The sequence below is a fragment of the Erigeron canadensis genome, chromosome 2 (genome assembly GCF_010389155.1).
Source record: "Erigeron canadensis isolate Cc75 chromosome 2, C_canadensis_v1, whole genome shotgun sequence".
NCBI classification, from domain to species: Eukaryota; Viridiplantae; Streptophyta; class Magnoliopsida; order Asterales; family Asteraceae; genus Erigeron; species Erigeron canadensis.
The window spans coordinates 23,038,484-23,058,701 of NC_057762.1; the positions used below are offsets into that span (position 1 = coordinate 23,038,484).

Consider the following 20,218-nt stretch of genomic DNA (forward strand, 5'->3'; position numbering starts at 1 on the left):
CATAATTCATGACTCATAATCCATGATATTTTATTACCTTTTCTTTCTTTTGTTTTTTCATTTTTTATTTACTATATACACTTCATAATCAAACTATATATATTACGTTCAACACGTACACCTCAAGTTACATAGCTCTTTATAATAATCTATCTATACATATATTATGTTTCACAGTTTTCTTTGTTGTTAATTTATCATAATCATGAAGTATTTTTCAAATGGTTTTTAATTTATAAAGTTATTCTTAATAATCTATCTATACATATATTATGTTTCACAGTTTTCTTCGTTGTTAATTTATCATAATCATGAAGTATTTTTCAATTGTTTTTAATTTATAAAGTTATTCTTCTGCCGTATACCAATCTATATATATATTAAAACAGTAAAAATCCTAGCCTTTTAAACTCTTCTTTCAACCTAAAGCTAGCTTTAAACATTGCCACATAGGATTGTATCCTACGTGGCATCTCCATACTTTTTTTATAATATTTATCTTATAACCTCTATTTATTCTCAAACCAATGTAATTTGTTTTATTAAATATAACATAAAATATTAAATCAAAACTATATACACAAAATTAAAAAAAAAACTCAAAACCCATATTAAGATATAAGAAGACGTCCAATACATCTATTAATTTGGAAATGATATTTAACATAAATAATATTATTTATTAAAATATATACAACTTTAAAGACTATATCAAATTTTAAAATTTATTTAAAAATATTATTAGGTTACACGACCAAACAATTTTGTTGTTTCTCCTTCGTTCTCTTGGCCGAAACCTTAACCAAAATTGGTTATTCTAGCCACACAAAAATGTCTATTTTATAATGATAATAGTAGTTATTTTGAGTTTTACAAATGAATTTCTTGATTGTTGGAGATAAAATACTTTATTTCCTAATTGTGTTTAGGTTTATTTTTTCCCGTCACTACATAAGGTTTTTTCTCCATCTTTTCAGCATAACTGAAAGCAAAAATTATAATGATTTTCTCTTATTTATCTTATTACTTTTTTACTTATTCGTATTTGTATTTATGTGTATTTTATATGACTAAATTTTTGTCATGTTTAGTTTTTTACTTTGTAAATATTATTTCGTTTGATGAATATATAGATATTATGCTACATTATCGATTTACGTTTGATTTGTTGATGATATCAAAATATCTTAGGTTAAATGTTGGTGTGTAATCACTATAGTAGGTTTAGTGACTGTGATATCGACATGTCAGAAAAGACAAAAGATGACCAGAGTAATCCAGGAATTAACCATTAACTATAACATAATCAATTTCAACATAATAAGCCTATAGAATAGCTATTTATTAATGCATAAAATAACTTTTTTAACTAGTCGCGCATCACGCGAGGTAAAATATCTAGTATATATATATATATGGATATGGATTGTTTATATATCAAAATTTTCGAGAATTAAACAAATATATCATTGGGTGGTCAAAGGTTGTTACATGTGACCAGTGCCCTTGTCGTTAAAATTAAAATATTTAATAATTGCTAATTATAGGTTCAAAATTTAGAAGGATCAGAACCCCATCTTTCACCACTGAATGTAGTCTGTATTATTTAGTTACTATCATTATCATTATTGTTGTTAATATACGTTATTGACCTTCTAAAAGGTAACTATGTAGAGATAAATATTATCTACAAACATTCGAAATAAACTTATGATGTCCAGGATTGATTGTAATTGAGAACAAGGTATTTGTAATTGAGTCACTCAATTAACATTGAATCAAACTATATACAATCGTTGTACACAATTTTGATTACAAGAAACTGAAATAAGCAATCATATATATATATATATATGTTAGCTGTATGTGGCGCTTATTGCTAAACCATTGTGTTGCTTCACAAACGGATGTACTACCTCTTTAGTTTTCATGAATCATCACGTTGGTTTCTTTGTGTGAGGCCAAAACCTTTTGCCTCTTTTCTTGAATAAACACACCGTTTCTTCACTTTATTTGCACTTTGTATCCTTCAAGTTTTAAACTAATTATAAATTCCAACAACTTAAAAGACCGGAGCTATATCTTGCACGCTACAACAAGAAAGTGAAAGAAAAAGAAAAAAATTAAAGGAAAATACGTTACACTTGATCATCCAAATAAAATAATTATATGTAATTGTACATGTACTTATCTACCAGGAAAAGGACTAATATTCCAACCGACAAAAATTTCCTTCGATAAACCCCTGTATTCTGGTAATCGGACACGGGTTCGAGGAGCCTTATTTACATTTAAATGAACTATGTATGAATATTTATGTTGTGTAATGAACTACTTTGATGTTTATTGTATGTAATGAACTTTTAAATCCTAGTTATTGGATATATTTGGGTATATGTGACAACCACTTATAACTTTTTGGTTGGTCGGATACATCCAATAACCTGGATTTGAAAGTTCATTACATACAATAAACATCTAAGTAGTTCATTACACAACATAAATATTTGTGCATAGTTCATTTCTCAGGTCCTTATCTATCTATATATATATATATAGATCGGTTAAATAGAGTACAAGCAATCCAAAAAGTATAAGGGGATCAATCTCCGCCGTTGCATCAAGCATCTTCTTCCTTCTTCTCCGACGAGACTGCCACCACCAGCCACCACCTTCTTCTCCGTCGACCGTCACCACCTCCTCCTCCTTCCTTCTTCTCCAACGAGACAACCACCGCCACCACCTCCAGCGACATCTCCGACAATCAGTTTCTTTTTCTGGTGGATACGGTATAGGAATCGTATGGATTGGGGCAGTCATCCAAGAGATGGTGGTGGTTTGATATGGTACGGGCTTCGCCCTTGCTATCGGCCCCGGCACCGTGGTTGGGGTGGTCGGAGATGATGGTGGTGGCGGTGGTTGTCTCGCCGGAGAAGAAAGAGGTGACACAACAACCAGAGAAGGAGGAGGAAGGGTTAATCTAAGCCCTTGATTGGACGGCCATGATTGGTCCCCTTGTATATTTTGGATTGCTTATACTCTAATTATCTTTCATATATATATATATATATATATATACATAGTAAAAAACAGCGGGGTGTTAATATGGGTACTAATTAAAGGGGTACCGGGGTTCCTTGATCACCGAACCCTTTAATTTTTCCAAAAATCCAAAGATGTATGTGGCAGGAGAGAGGCATAAATTTGTGCTCGTGGAGCCTGCGCCGGTACATAAACGTTATTGGATTCCAATTGTGAGGAATTGGATTCATTACTTTCAAGCCCAACGGAGCAAGGAACATAAGTCAGAGACTTTTCATTCGGGCAAGTATGAGTAGTAGAAAAGAATTTTGCACATTCAGCAGCCGATCTTTGATTTGGAAGATTCAAAATACAATTCATTTTAGCATCAAGAACCCCATCCTTGATCAGCTTCCGACACCGTGGCCCAACTTGCGTAAAATAGTTATAAGATATCGTGAAATTGAAGAGTTCAGGAAGACTACACACTGCTTCCGGAACCGGGCCATAGAACTTATTCTTAGCCAAATTCAAAAACATCATTTTCTTCAAGCATCGAAACGAATGTGGGATCGGGCCAGATAAAAAATTAAACCCGACATCAAACACGGTAGTCTTATTTAAAAGCCCGATTTCGTATGGCAAACAACCAGTTAACTGGTTGTTCAAAAAAAGAACCTGAAGTAAAGTATTCGAAGCTTGACCGATACTTTTAGGGATCCCACCAATGAACTTGTTGTTTGCCAGGTTTAAAGAAAATGCGGTCGTGGAGCCAAGGTTGTCGGGTAACTTTTGAACGAATTTGTTGTTGTGTATGAATAACAAATCGAGATTGAGAAGAAAGACTTGTGGTGGCACAATACCCGCAAATCTATTAAAGCTAAGATCAAGAAGTAGTAGTTTTTTGGCTTTCAGGAGAGGATAAGGGAATGCACCCGTGAATAAGTTGTTACTTAAGCCTAGTTCCTTAAGATAAGGAAGTTCGCCTATACGGTCAGGGATGGTTCCCGTGAAGTTGTTTGAGTTTGCATGGAAGAAAACTATTTCCTTTAAACCAAAAAGGAATTCGGATATGGTTAAGTTTGGGCCACTAAAATAGTAGCCGTCGAAATTGACCCCTACGAGGGCTTTTCCCTGTTTATCCGGTGCGATACCGCATACGAAGCCTTTATACTTGCCGCAAACATCTTTGCCTTGCCATGTATCGGTTATATGCAAGGGATCAACTGTTATTTTCTTTCTGAAGGCCTGGATTACGGGGAAGACTTCTCTTACAAGTTCGCTAATTTCAAAAGGTGATGCTGGTGGTGGTTTTTGTAGTGGTTGTGGAGATGGTTTTGGAGATAGTGGTGGAGGTGTTGGGGGACATGCAGCGGGAGGGGGACCGAGGATGGAGGAACACCGCCACCACCAATAATCTTGAGTTTTTCGTAGCGGTGACGGAGGAGCACCGCCACCACCGATAATTATTTCGAAGCCATCGTCACCACCAATAGTTATTTCCATTGCTTGTCTGTGGGGAAGGTGCTCATCAGCAATGATAGCAAGAAAACGAGTGAAGCAAACCAAGAGTAAAAATGGATAGGCGCCACCCATTTTTTTAGTCGCGAGTGGACTCAAAAGAAGGATAAGGAATCCGTTTAAATAGAGTGCTGCTTTATACACCGGTCCCGAATATGTTTTGTAAGAACCGGTCATTAACCTTGTTACAATATAATTGTAGAAATTGTGAGTTTGAGAAATATATATAACTTAATTATTAATTAATATTTAAAATAGTTGAATAAATATATAAAGTATCATTTAAGATTGTTAAAAAAAGGTAAAGGCAAAATATTAATTTGGAGATCCTATAGCTAGTTTGGATAAATCCAACTCTCACAACGATGTTGTAATATAGGGTCTTACTTAAATATTACATGACGTAATCATATTGAAAATTGGTATATAAAAAAATTTATATATACCGAATTGGACAAATATAATAAAAATCAAACGTTTAAAAGCTAATACAATAAAATGGGTAAAAGTGGTTTAAGAAAAACTTGAGAACCCAAAAATTTAGTGTAAAAAACTAAAAATGAAGACTTTGATAGTGGCAAAAGATAAAAATTAAAACAAGGGTAAAATTGAATAGAATGAAAGTAAAAAAGATATTGTAATGAACATATAACAAACTTATGGGGTAAAAGTGAATCATATAAAAATGAAAAAGGTAGTGTTGTACTTTATACATAATAACTTATAAATTTTATGTTGGTTTTAGTATGTATATAATAGATATAAGGTTTCTCTCAATTATATTGGTGATGATCCATACACCACTTAATTTTAGCCGTACACTATCAAATGTGCTTAAGAGTGTTGTACAACACTGTAAAAATGTTTGATGATGTACGGTCAAAACTAGGTGGTGTATAGATCACCACCCAATAATATACTTCAAATTCTCATTATCATATTAATCTCACATTATTCCTTCCTCTCAAAATTTGCCCCCTACCAACTACGGATGAGATTTTAACTGAAAACCCATAACCCGTACTTGACCCTCCCGTACTCAGCCCACCCAAATCCTAAACGGGTCGGTTCTCGATTCTTGATTTCATTGGTTCTCGGGTTCAGTTCGAGACGAGCCAAAACTGGGAAATTCATGGATTGACCCGGTAAACCCGTAAGATGGCATAATGTAAGTGGACTATTGTATACTTGGATGCTATGTTATCAATGACATAAATTTTGGTGTTTCGTTCAAGGACCGATATTGGTGGGATCTGGAATTTCAGTGGGATTTCGTTGGGATTTCAGTAATTTTAATGTTATGCAATATCTATATAATATAAATAATTAATGCATAATACTTAATAAAAATATCAAAAGTCAAGCTTACAAGTGTCAATATTTGATAGATTAGTGATAAATCTTGTAAAAATTAGTGTTTATTAAGTTGTGTTTAAGTTTGGACCAATTTTTTTTTTTAAAAAAAAAAAAACGAAATCCCACCGAAATTTGGATCGAAATCACTGGGATATCGGAGGTTTGACTGAAATTTGACCGAAATTTTCGTTGACCGGAATGTTGACCAGAATTTGGACTGGGATCCCACCTTAGGACCGAAATCCGAGATCCCACCGAGATCCCACTAGGATCCCAGCGAAATTGATAACATAGCTTGGAGGTTAAACCAAATTGAAATGTCTGGGAGAAGATAGCATCATTCCACCAAACTTTGTACTTACCGTATAAGGATTGTTATCAAAATAGCAAGGAAAACCAAAAGTTTCTTTTCTTCTATATTCAAACGAACATTTAATTATCTTCAAAAAGTTTGAAGGGAGTTGAAAGAAAGTAGGCGGGGGGAGTTATTTTAATTTTCTTTTGAGAGTAGAAAGAGAGATGTTATAATTTGAAGTGGATACAAAAAAAAAAAATTATTATTTTCTCAATTTTGACGGAAAAGTGTTTTTCACCGTATTTTCATTTTAAGGGCGTTCTCATTTAATTAGCCCCCTATAGGTGTATGTGTGGGGTGAGGGGAGGCTATGGCAGGAAGTGTGTTATTGTGCGAAGAATCTTACAACCCATTTTCGACATTTCCCTTCATCTCCACCACCGGCCGTCTTCCCTCGTCGCCCCCACCATTTCCATTGTCGGAAACTGTGATTTGAAGCGGGCTGCGCTCTTAAGGCGTTATGTAGCTGGTAGGGGTGATAGGTCATAGGAGGTGATCCGTAATAGATGATCACCTACGGGTGATTGCCTTCAATGCCATGGACACACGAGGAAGTATTAACATACACGTTACTAAAACTACGTTCGTCCCTAGTTTGATTTTCAAAGTTTTTCTTTATTTTAGCTTTGACCTCAAATATTTTTGTATAGGTTATATAGTAGTTGATTAAACTTATTAGAGCGTTATATACGACATAGATTTGTTCATTAAATGAAGGATAGCCAGGCCCTGGTTCCCAGGGTTAGGGTATTCTCTATTATGTTATAAGTCTACTAAGATCAGAACTAGTTTATTCTCCTTTGCATATCGGCCGGCTTTTAGAAACCTTCACATTTCCTACTGAGATCCCAAGTCTCCAAGTAGGCCTTGGCCACCCACGACCTTCGCTTTTTAGAGAATCCTGCTCCTGTCTCGTAGGACTCGTAGCTCGGCAGTCCACGGGTAGTTTTTTTTATCCTTCTAATTTCGAGTGTATTCTTGGATAGTTATAGCGGCCCATAGGCGCGAGATGTACCTTGTGGCGCGCGCGGGCGGGGGGGGGGGCATGGGCATAGTCCTTTCAGACAGTGACCGTTTAGTCCATGGTCCATTGGATAGTCGGTGCAAGGCCAGAAATTGAAACACATTGATTCCGCTTGTTCCCGTCCTTCACTTGAGGGCCTGTCCCTCATTGTGGTTAGTACTCCGTATATTATTGAAAATACATTAAAAACTCAATTCATTCATATATTAAAAACGTAAAATCTGTTTTGTAAACGCAATACTAAACACCCCCTAAAACCATCTTGAAACATCATTTAACTGGCATATATAACCTGTATTAGTTTAAAGAATTAAAAATAAATTTACATTCCAAATTTATTGTCACATAATATCAACATCAGATTATTATTATTCATAAACTTATTTATAATATGGAACATATCGTATTATACAAGATATTTGTTAGTTTTCACAAACTAACGACATAAGACATCAAAAGTTCCATATACAATAGTGATTATATCCGTGCATTGTACGAATTTACTTTATATTCTCACTGATTTTTTGTAAGATTATATAACGTAAAAAACAATTATATGAAGAGAGAAGCGAAGGTGGAGTTGCCTCATACCAAACTTGAATAAAAAATCTTTCATGTCTAATTTTTAATTTTGTACAAAATAGGTGGCTTAGTCATTTAATTTGTAAAAAACATTTGAAAAAAAATTGAAATGCGAGTGATTTTTCACTTAAGTTGGATGTGAAACAACCTCACACTCACTTTTACTTTTTTAAAAAATGTAATGAATTATAATCTGTTGTAAAATAGATGTTTATATTAATTCAATTAAAATTGTCTACAAACCGGAAGGTTTTAAAGGGACACTGAGTGGGGGGTGGAAGACGACGGTATTACCCCATACCAGCCGTGACATGGCCACCAGCCCCGAATTTATGCTTCGGCGGTAGGGATGATAACGGGTCAGGTATGGTCAGGGTTTAGGTAATCCCGGACCCGAACCCGATTAAAAATCTTTGTCCCAAACCCGGACCCGACGGGTCCCCGTTTGCTTACTAATCATCGAGTAATGAGTTTCTCCACGGATAATCGGGGTTCCTTTATTAATATAAAATTTTTGAAGTTAGCATTATTAAATACATTATACAAATTATATTATATCACCTATTCTGCTAGAGAATCTATATTATAGATTACCTGCAAATTGAATCAACGACCATATACAATATACTTATATTAGAAGAGCTTTCATTTTTAATAATGATACAATATTACCAGCAGATTCTATATTAACATGTATCTATTTAAAAAAAATTATGAAAATACTATTATTCCTTAAATTGAATAAATCATGGTTTGAATTTTTGATTTAAGAACAGATAGTAATATTATGATTCATATGTAAACATTTCATTACTATGTAATATATACGGCTCGGGTATACGGGTTCGGGGCGGGTCCTGGGTATACGGGTCAGATATGCGGGTCTTCTTTGAATGCCGGACCCGGACCCGATCCCGATCCCGCTAAAAAAGTCAAAACCATACCCATACCCATACCCGGCCCTAGACCAAAAATATTGGGTTTCGGTTTTTCCCGTCGGGTGCGGGTTTATTCGCCATCCCTATTCGGCGGATAAGGGAGCGCGTATCTAAGTTAGTTGGCGTAAATGGAGAGAGAGATAGACTAATGACCATGGAGTGGGGGCCCATGACGTTTATAGCCGTTTAAAATAAAAATCTTTTTTTATATATATATTTAAACTCTACAACTACACGCCAATTAAACTCAAACAACTACAAAAATACTTTTCATGATGTTTCATCAATTATACACCTTCCAAATCAATAAAAAAAAAAATGTCTAATACATCATCTTCAAATGAAATCATCCTCCCAGATATGCTTCCCAATTTATCCAAAGGTAGTTCATTTTGGTTTTTTCAAGACGCGTTAACGAAGCAAGAAGAGCTTGAAGACTCGGGAAGCTCTAGTGATACCCAAAATTATATTGAGCAACACCGCGAAGAAGCCAACATCAAACGAAGACCCAAAGTTTGGGGAGCAATTTTTCGCCATCAGTATCGTATTAGTCAAAGATTATTTTTGATGATTATTCACGGCATTGAAGCTACTTTCCTGTATATTTTTGATATGGCGCGAGCATAAAGTCAATGATTATGCTCGATAGCCTTAAGTGTATGCCTGTCCACTAAAGGAGTTGTCCTAGGGCGTTACACGTGAGGTGAGCATAAAGTGCCGACTATTATGATTGAAGTTGTCGCTTCGCAAGATCTGTGGATTTGACATTCGTCTTCTGTTCCTCCCGGATCAAACAACGATATTAATGTGTTGAATCAATCGACGTTGTATCATACTAACATAATTGGAACGGCTCTAGACACTTCATTCCCTTTACGCGGGTGCTATGTGGATATTTTCTTATCGATGGAATATATCCTAAGTGGTCTACGTTTGTTAAAGCATATTCACATCCGGTTGATGTGAAGCGAGTACAGGAGGCAGCGTGAAAAGATGTTGAACGAGCTTTTGGGGTTCTAAAGGGAAATGGAAGATTTTGGAGCGTTCTATCCGGTTTATTGATAAAGAGAATATAGAAAAATTGGTTGAAACATGTTGTATATTGCACTACATGATCATAAAGGACGATGAGAGGTCAATATCATCGGTTCATATAATGGACCCTCCAGTGCCTATACTTTATGACCAAAGAGTGCTATGGGAGTTATAGGAGGAAAACATCCATCATCGTCTCCGGTACGATCTTATGGAGCATGTAGCGAGTTTATAATTGGGATACCTTGATGATCTAGTGGTTCAACCACCACCGATTGAAGACTTAATTTAGCAGTATGTAGTTTTTAATTTTTAAAACTAATGTTGCAATGTATTTTTCTTGCTTTAATTTATAATGTAATGCTATACTTATAATAAATTGTTATGTATTTAAAAGAAAAATATATATATAAATAAATTTAGGAGGGTTGAAAATTGGGTTAAAGGCATGAGAGTATAACCAACTATAACCAAAAGGCTATGTAATGTACCCATTTACTCGACTTCCTATCTAGTGTAACTAACTTTGTTTTTTGGGTTATACAATGTAAGCAACCGGCTAACAAACAAGTTACAAGTTACCACTTTCAAATTTATTCCCTTTTTATTAAAATTTTTTGCCAATTATCGATTCAAATAAAGGGAAAACAGCATTCGGTCTTGACCTCCTTGCGCATGATTCCAAACTAAATAAAAGTCGTGCCTCTATGTCGATTTATTCTCACATTGAAATACCCGAATAAGTTAAGCCACATAAAACTTGAATCCAAACCAAAACCTTAGAGACTCATAGGCTCATAACATCTGCACTCTTTTTCTTTTTATTCTTTTGACTCGGTGATCTTTTCAACCGATTTCACATATAACACAAAAATAACAAAAAACAGCAAAGGGAATAACACAAAAAGAAGAGTCTATTTCAGTTTCAACTTACTAGCCAAGTTTCAATTTACTAGCCAGATTTCCAGCCGTCATCGTCAACAAAATAACAAAAAACACCATTTTTTCCGGCGAATCACCATTTTTTTTTCGGCGAGTGTTAGATTTGAACACCTTTAGTCAGGGTTTGTGCGGAATCAATTTTTGAGTCGATTGGTGCTAGTTTCAAGTCTTAATTCGAAAAAACAACAAAGTTATTGCGCTTTTAATTTTTCCGGCGAATCACCATCTTTTCCGGCGAGTGTTGGACTCGAAAAATTTTGGTCAGGGTTTGTGCGGGATCAAATTTTGAGTCGATTGGTGGTAGTTTCAAGTCTTAATTCGAAGAAACAACAAAGTTATCGCAATTTTAATTTTTCCGGTGAACCACCATCTTTTCCGGCAAGTGTTGGATTCGAAAAATTTTGGTCAGGGTTTGTGCGGGATCAAATTTTGAGTCAATTGGTGGTAGTTTCAAGTCTTAATTCGAAGAAACAACAAAGTTATCGCGATTTTAATTTTTCCGACTATTTTAGTAAGGATGATGATGATGACGATAATATGAGATGATATAGATACAGATACATTACAAATAACCGAATAGAAACCTTTTGTAGCCAATTGATTACATTATATAACTTAAAAAACAAAGTTGGTTACACTAGATAGCAAGTCGAGTAGATGGGTACATTACATAGCCTTTTGGTCATAGTTGGTTACACTCCTATGCCTTTAACCCTTGAAAATTTATATAGCGCAAGTAAAATCGGTTGGGACTTGGGAGGGTTGAAATGTTGTAATGATTTTATTGGTTGAAATTGAGAGATTGATAATTTACCACCCTTCCCCCACCCACCAAACTTTTGCACAAAGAACTAGCTGGAAAGAATGAAACTATACATAGAATATATAAAAACATAGATACAATTATAAATGGGGCAAAACATCTGACCTTGACATCTTTGACCAAAATAAAAACCTTCAAAACCTTGTTTACATTTTACTCTTGAAAAGGCAACATAACATAAGACTGGGTTAACATTTTACTATTGTGTAAAGTGGGCACTTTCCCGTTTATACATCTGGGGTTAAGTGTCGAGGGAACATGAACTTGGTTCGTAACTGGAAACCGGTGACTGAGGCATTCAGGAACTGGCCGGCTATCTTCTTGGAAAGCGAAAACCCTCTCGGTTGGTGGTCGTATCACACTAGTAAAATTAGTAAATGCACTGTCAACATATTATTTTTCATTATATACAGCTCTAGTGAGCGTTATTGAGACACTTGAGAGGATCAGGCGAGATTTTTTATGGGGCAAAGATGGCAATGCAAAGAAAATAAACTGGATCACTTGGCCTAAGGTAGTTACATCCAAAGACAATGGAGGGCTAGGTCTCAGATCTCTTATAGAGATGACTATGGCAATGTTGTCCAAGTGGTGGTGGAGATTTAAACCCGAGCCAGAAAACTTATGGAGAGGTTATTTGGAGCTTTCATAATTCTTCTAGAGCCTGGAACTTCATTCCTGGAAAGATGTCAATTCCGGGCCCATGGAAACAGATATGCAATATATCTAATGAGTTGACAGATTTTGGGTATGATTTGCAGACGTCTTTTCATGTGACACCAGGTACCAATTCTAATCTGTTCTTTTGGTTTGATACTCGGGTCCTCGACATGCCACTACGAACCAGATTCCCAACTTTATTTCAACTGGAATATGTTAAACTATGTTTGGTGAAGGATAGGGTCTGTTTTGGAAGTGGAGGTCAAACAGTATGTTTCCATTGGGCTAGATAACTCAACCCGATGGAAAATGTTGACGTAGATGTGCTACTAGATTTGATAGCATCCATGTCTTGGGCTAGAGACGATGATGTTTGGAGGAATGATGTATGTAACTTAGATGGATACTTGGTAAAGGTCCCTTAGAGCCGGATTTCGGGAAGAGGGTGTATTGCGGGTAAATAATACATTTGTTTGGAATAAAGGGGTGCCTATCAAAGTCAACTTTCTGGTGTGGCGGGTTTGGTTGGGGAGGCTACCCAATAAAGATAATTTGGCTAGAAGGAATGTTCATATACCGTCATCCGAGTGTCAAGGTTTGCGGTTTGGAGGACGAGAATTTGGAACATACGTTTGGCTCTTGCGAAGTTGCTGCTCGGATTTGGGATTATGTGTCACGTTGGTGTCGGATAGCTCGCTTCCTTTTCTTCTCAGTTAGAGATCTCCCGATCTTAGCTCAACAACTAAGAGGCAAGTCATCTTGAAAGCAAGCAGTGCATTTGGTTATCGTCACTCGGATGTGGTGCTTATTGAAGAATAGAAACAATGTGGTGTTCAATTCAAAAAGAGGGTCCGCCGAATCGATCATAGATGAAATTCGGTCACTAGCATTCATATGGATTAAGAGCAGGTCAAGATACAAAGCTTTATCGTGAGAATGTTGGTGTGATTTTAATTTTATTCGTTTTAGATAATGTAATGCAATATTATGGTGTCGTAATAGTATTGGTGCATGTAATTGATGACATATGGTGACCAATGTTTTGTTGGTTTAAACTATAATGGTAATTGATTTTATTGGTAGTTAAAAAAAAATAATTAGACTGGGTTGTTAACAATGATGACAAAACAAGGGAACTTGCCTTTTTTTGAAATTGAAAATGGGATTAGTTCCCTCGAATGTAAGAAATTTTGAACGAATGTTTATAGTAGGAAATAATTAAAGCTGTGTGTATTGTATGTAAACAACTTTGAAATAATGTTTATTGTATATAAGAATTTCGTTTTAACCAATTACAATCTGACAAGTGACACTTGTATATGGTTGTCACGTATGTTTTCTTACATACAATAAACATTTTTTCAAGTTGCTTACATACAATACACATAACTTTAGTTTCTTCCTGCTGTAAACATTCGGTCAAAGATAGTTAAATTTCAGGAAACTAATCCCATTGAAAATATATTCTTGTCGGATGGATTAAATTTCATTCTAGGAGGTCTACGAGGAGTTAAAAACACGCAATAAATTATGTGTTTTCTTTTTTCAATTTAACCGGTGATGCAAGTCTCTTTATATATTACTTGTTCTCAAAATTGGTTTTCAGTCACTTGATCAGTTGATTGGAAGAATCTATGTTTCTGTTTTAATCTTTTATATATATTGTAAATAAATTATGTGAAACACTGAAACATCAACAAGAAACACATTATAAAGATTACCTTAAAAACCCCAGAAGAGGGCTATCCATGTGAGGCCAATCTTGAAGGGTGGACTTGTGCCATGTGGCACCACGTAAACGTTCCAGAAGTCTTCAAGAAAATCTAGAATGGTACTACTTGGCACAGTGGGGGGCTTACGCCATTGGCAGCCTAGAAGCGTTTAGATGTTTGTAAAATGGATGTATGTGATGGTGTTTTACTATTTTTGAAACCTGGTCAACGAACAAAATTAGTCGGAAAAGGGGGTAAGTCGCCAACAAAGACGCCTCATACCCTTAGTCTAAAGAAGAAAAGAATATAACCATGAAAAGAGCTGACAACAAAAAACACATTCTCATAATTATATGTTCATATCAAGTTCAACAATTCTTATTCTCTTACCAATACATCAAGAAGTTCAAATGTTGCAAGCAACCTTCTTTCCCTACACATTACCTCAATAAGCAGACTCCAAACTCTTGGTTCGGGGTTGAACCCCATCTGCGCCAACACGACCAATACCATGGCTGCATCAACAGCTTTTCCATCTTCACAAAGATGAACCAAAAGCTCATTTGACGTAGCAAAATGGGGCACAAATCCTCTACTTGCCATCACTCCTACCAACTCAGTTGCCTTCTGCAGATCCCCTAATTTGATAATAGAATTCAAGACAATTCTATAGCTTGACTTATCCAAATATACACCTTCATAAGGCAACTTTTGTAACATTTCAAGAGCTTCATATGTTCTGTCATATCTGCATAGTCCCACAAGTATTATATTATACGTAATGGTGTCGCCTTTACAAACTTGTACTTCCATTTCTTTGAGAAACCCGATCGCTTCATCAATTTCACCAGCTCTACACAAACAATTTATCAAAGTGGTGTAACCAACCTTATCAGGGCGTAACCCTACACCTTTCATCTCATTAAACACTCTTCTCGCCTCTCGTAGATTTCCCACTTTGCAAAATCCATTCATTAAGGTTGAGTAGTTGAAAATATTCGGGTTGCACCCGTTTTTTTTCATGAAGTCAATTATCTTTATGGCCCGGTCAACTTTCCCACCACGACAAAACCCGTTAATTAGAATATTGTAAGTCAACACATCTGGAACAACCTTATCTTTTGAGACCATTTCCTCAAAAAGCTTAATGGCATCTTCAAGTTGTCCTTTCTCACATAGACCTTCCATTATAGTTGAATACGTGATCAAATTAGGGTAAGAAAGTTCAGACATTTTCATCTCCTTCACCACCTCAAAAGCAGATTCAAGATTCCCGTTTCTGCAGTGATGTTTAACCAAAATGTTGAAGATGCAGGTGTTGGGATGTATATCAAAAGTCTTTTTCGCATGTAAGAGGAAACTTCTCGCCAAATCAACCTGATATGAGTCAACCAAGAGGTTTAGACATGTGCTAACAGCTTTTAGCGACGGTTTTTCGCGAACAATGGGTTGGATAGCATTAAACATCTCAACAACCCTTTCATGAAGTGAAGACTCTGAGAAATGAGTCATGAGATCAAGAAATATACTTTCATGAAACTTGCAAGTTTCATAGCTCATTTGATGAAGAACAGAATCGACATCTTCAAATTTCTTTAAGCGGCCGAGCTTATGTAGTGTAACAGCGTATGTAGAGTGGTTATGACTAAAACCCTTTTGAGTAGCTACCATGTTAAAGATTTTCAGAACACGCTGTGGATCTTTTTCACGTTTGATCAACGTGATAGCTGACTCGTGAGAAATATACTTGGATCTTTTAGGGGCTTCTGCTAAAGGTTCTGTTGGAGGGTCGAGTTTCGGCAACTTAGCTCTTATGTAATTAAGAGGAGAGATCCATGGAACTACAGAAGGTTCTTTAGAAACTGTGGAGAACCGACGAGTAGGTCCAGAAAAAAGTTTAAGCGAATTCATGATACGCATCAACGTTGATTTAGAAAACCGATGTCATCATATTGTGAAAATGTAATTCTTAACCACTACCATTTTGCAGTTGAAACAAATTCAATTCTGCCAGATTACACACACAAAATGAGAGAACAAGTTAATATATATATACACAACAATACTTAACCATATACAACATTTACAAGTAAAGACATTTTATCAAACAGGTGGTGTGCATGCCAAAATGGGACAAACATAAATATTATGTAGAGAAACACAAAGACATATTTAATTAAAGATTAAGATTAACAAATGTAACAACCTAGCTAGTATATCATATTGGGTAAATTAACAGCATACTTCTTTCATAAAATATGATTACTAATCCCATTATATACTATGACATAGAATCTTGTTTATATTTTTTTTTGTGTGTATATGTAGGGTCGCTTACCAGATGAAAGACTGTGATCAAAGTGCCAAAGAGATTCGAGCAGCAGAAGAATAGATTTAAGGTTGATTGATCCGTTCACAATTACATGGAGAAAAGAGATATGGGATGCTCAGGTAAACCGGTAGTTAGCTTGGGATGTTGATGGCTTTGGTTGGGGTTCGGTTTGACATATTCCGGATGGCGTCTAAACCTTAATGAGTCGATTAACAGTTTTCGCAGGTTAAGTTTCAGGTTGTTGGGTCAAATGCATTGGCGGGTAAATTTTAGGACAAGGTGATACGGGTTATAGGTTGCTAAATTGACATGTTGATTTTAGCTCAAATATATTGTGAGTTGTTGATCGAATTGAAATGTCAAATTAGTTGGTGGTTCGATCTATTAAAATTTTTTATATAAATTCAAAATATTTTTAGTTTGATGGGTCCACCTATAAACCCAAACGGTTAACCTAAACTCGACCTATACAAATCAAGTTAATAGTGGGTTGACACTTGACAGCCTGGTGGGTTGAGATTTCAAAATCATAACCTGGTTTTATTACGGACCCGGTTTCAAGTTGAATAAAATTATGAAAGAAAATAAGTGAATTATGTTTGTTATATTTTTAAGTTTTTAAATGGATTATTAGCTTATTTGTTAAAAATATATATCATTTCCCATTTATTAAATGTATCTATTATAATCTCAATTTATGGCAAATTGTTAACTATACATCCAACTTGGTTTTGAAACAAATATTCAATTTCCACTTATAATGATTTTTGGTGAGTTTTTTTCTCTAGATTAATAGATTATAATGATGTTAGATTTAAATCCATGTAAAACATATGTGTTTTACAATATTATTAGTATATAAAAATTAGTATATGAAAGAAAAAAAATACCTATACGATAAAAGTTTATATTGGGATCTATTTCTGTTATTCGTAATTCAGGCCTTAAAGAAAAACAGATTGATGAATACTCCTGTGATAGAAAATAAAAAGGGAACTAATTAATTAAATGGCAGCTAAAGTAGATCGCAGAGTTATAATCTTTATCAAATTCAATAATCATTATAATACAAACCGATAACTACAATAACAAATCCTTGTACGTATCGAAGTCATCAATGTGTATAATACATAGACAGTAACTATTTATATATCTATCCTATTCAACATCATTGCTCATGTTAATTCTCTTGATCGATATCACCTCCTATTCACAAACACAAATAATCAATGGCTTCCAACTTATTATCAGAAGAAAACTTTAATCGTGAACTATATGTATACATGTCAAAAGTAGCCGAACAAGCCGAACGTTACGAAGAGATGATGCAATTCATGGAGAAACTAGTCTTGAAAACAACTCCACAAACCGAACTAACTCTAGAAGAACGTAACTTACTATCCGTTGCCTATAAAAACGTTATAGGGTCGTTACGTGCGGCATGGCGAATGGTGTCGTCTATAGAACAAAAAGAAGAGTCTAAGAAGAATGAAGAACATGTTATGGCTGTTAAGGATTATAGGTGTAAAATTGAGGATGATTTGTCGGATATGTGTGATAGGATGTTGAAGATTATTGATATGAATCTTGTCCCGAGTACGATTAGTAGCGAAACAAAAGTGTTTTATTTGAAGATGAAAGGGGATTATCATAGGTATTTAGCTGAGTTTAAAGTTGGTGATGAAAGAAAATTAGCTGCTGAGGCTACTATGAGTTCTTACAAAGCTGCTCAGGTATATATATATATATAAATATATAGTAGTTGTTTTAATTTGATAGTTTTTTACACAGTTTTGTAGATTTGATTTGACTATTGTACAATTTTTAGGTTTATAAAGTTGTGATACCATATATTTTACATGAGGTGGTTTAATTTCCGGACCAAAGGGCCGCCTAGATAATACCTACCAATTAAGTAGTCATACGATTTAGTCCTTTTTGAGACAATGTGTGATGGTATTTGTGTTTAAATAGTTAAGGAGGTTTATGTGGTTAAAGGTGTACAAAACGGGTACAACAATCAAAATCAAAGCGGATTTTTTCACTGGTTGAATGTATAAATTATATATGTTTGTATTAAGTAAAAAAAAAAAAGTAATTAAGTCAAAAAAAGATATATATATATATTTATATATATAAAATAAAATGTAGCTAAATGCATTAAGTTTTTAATTATTAAGTGTATTAAGTAAAAAAAGAACGAGGTCTTAGGCTTGAATCTTCAATACCAAAAGTGTCGAGTCCAAGACTGGACCGTCATTATATGGTCTAGTTCTTAGTTTTCAAGTTATCAGTTTTGGTCCAGTTTTGGACCGTTCCACGTCCTAGCTGTGATAAGTTTGGAATGAAATCTTTGCATTGTTTTCTCAGGCTCTCGGTGTTTGTGCTAGTTTTTATCGTTACAATTATTAGATTATACATAAATGTAGATCATGTCTATGACTCTATGCTTACGGCTTCAATGTTTTTTTTTTTAAAACTAGTAGAGTTATTCTACTCTTAGATTACAACAATATTACTAATCAATTTCATGTCAAAATTTAAATCTTAATCTTAAAGAGTTAAAGGCAAGAGCCGGATAGCCCCCATTGGCATGAGTGGAGTAGTTGACTTGGATGTTATTAGGCTATCACTGCTATTAGCTTTGCAGATGGATTATTTTTGTTATTTTTATCAATATATTTTAGAAATTATGTTATATTTTTTCTTATATAATATTACAGTCAAGTTACCTTTTATATACAATGTATGACTTTTTTCCAAAAAACATTATGTATGTTGTTTGTTAAGGATATCGCAGAGGCTGATTTGTCGACAGCACATCCGATAAGATTGGGCTTGGCACTAAATTTTTCAGTGTTCTACTATGAGATTCTGAATTTACCAGACAAGGCTTGTGACACGGCAAGACAGGTAACTCGGATACTAATATTAACTTGTTTGTTTGATGCTTGCTTTTTACTATAATCTTTTTGCAGGTATATATGATGACATTTCAAATTTATTAAATTATTCATCCGTTTTCTTCCAGGCATTCGAGGAAGCCATAGCTGAATTGGACACACTCGGTGAAGACTCATACAAAGATAGTACTTTGATTATGCAGCTACTGCGGGACAATCTCACTCTTTGGACTTCAGATGCACCGGTATGATCTCCCTTCTGTCACGGTTTATGTGTAGGTCATGAGGCATTATATTTAACAGAGTTTTATGCGTACAACATATACGTATGAAACTTGGAAAGCGATCTGTACACCACCAGTTTAAAACGATACACCGCCAAATATACCTTATAGGGTTGTACTAACACAATAAAGCACATTTGATGGTGTATTGTCAAAAACTGATGGTGTACAGATCACCGCCCAACTTCAAAACATTGACTGACAAGCATAGGAAGTCAGCTGAAAACATTATTGATTAATTTGATTTTCAGAGTTCAAACCTAAGACACTTGAAATTCAAATTTGACAAATGCTTCTTGCCAACATCAAATATATATCCGGGGACATATCCAATCCCTTAATTCTTTGATCCCAATTCAATTGTTGTTTGATGCTTTTATTTGGCAATCAAAAGAATTTATCGTTATGGGAACTGAATCGACACTCAAAAGTGAAAATACACACACAAACACATTAAGATAACAATTTTATCTACTTATTTTGCAAGGTTATACATCTATTATGTGTGAATTGCAGGATCACTTACAAGAGCCATAGATGCGGCCGCTACCCAACACTACAAGTTTTAAGATTAGTATGCAGGCATTATGTCATTTCTATCAGCTACTTAAACTGTTTATCTGAACGTTTTATATTTCACATGTCGACCCAAGCAAGACTATGATGTTAGCAAGTTCACATATTCATCTATGTTTTACCCTGCATTTATGTTTTTATGCATTAGCTCCTG

The 20,218-nt window shown here is 34.9% G+C and overlaps 3 protein-coding genes across 3 annotated transcripts; 1 reads left to right on the top strand and 2 right to left on the bottom strand.

Annotated features, from left to right (window-relative positions):
- Positions 1-1,747: 1,747 nt before the first annotated feature.
- Positions 1,748-4,709, bottom strand: LOC122586410 (uncharacterized protein At4g06744-like). The gene is made up of 2 exons (XM_043758406.1): positions 3,129-4,709; positions 1,748-2,090 (listed from the first exon to the last, which is right to left on the bottom strand). The coding sequence occupies exon 1, from the start codon at positions 4,615-4,617 to the stop codon at positions 3,154-3,156; it is 1,464 nt and encodes a 487-aa protein (XP_043614341.1). The 5' UTR covers positions 4,618-4,709; the 3' UTR covers positions 1,748-2,090; positions 3,129-3,153.
- Positions 4,710-14,292: 9,583 nt separating this feature from the next.
- Positions 14,293-16,640, bottom strand: LOC122589955 (pentatricopeptide repeat-containing protein At5g18475). The gene is made up of 2 exons (XM_043762285.1): positions 16,308-16,640; positions 14,293-15,976 (listed from the first exon to the last, which is right to left on the bottom strand). Exon 2 carries the CDS (start codon positions 15,887-15,889, stop codon positions 14,348-14,350), a length of 1,542 nt encoding a protein of 513 aa, XP_043618220.1. The 5' UTR covers positions 15,890-15,976; positions 16,308-16,640; the 3' UTR covers positions 14,293-14,347.
- An 870-nt stretch (positions 16,641-17,510) lies between these two features.
- LOC122589956 (14-3-3-like protein B) lies at positions 17,511-20,185 on the top strand. The gene is made up of 4 exons (XM_043762286.1): positions 17,511-18,034; positions 19,092-19,214; positions 19,333-19,449; positions 20,005-20,185. The coding sequence occupies exons 1-4, from the start codon at positions 17,531-17,533 to the stop codon at positions 20,023-20,025; spliced, it is 765 nt and encodes a 254-aa protein (XP_043618221.1). The 5' UTR covers positions 17,511-17,530; the 3' UTR covers positions 20,026-20,185.
- Positions 20,186-20,218: the final 33 nt, after the last annotated feature.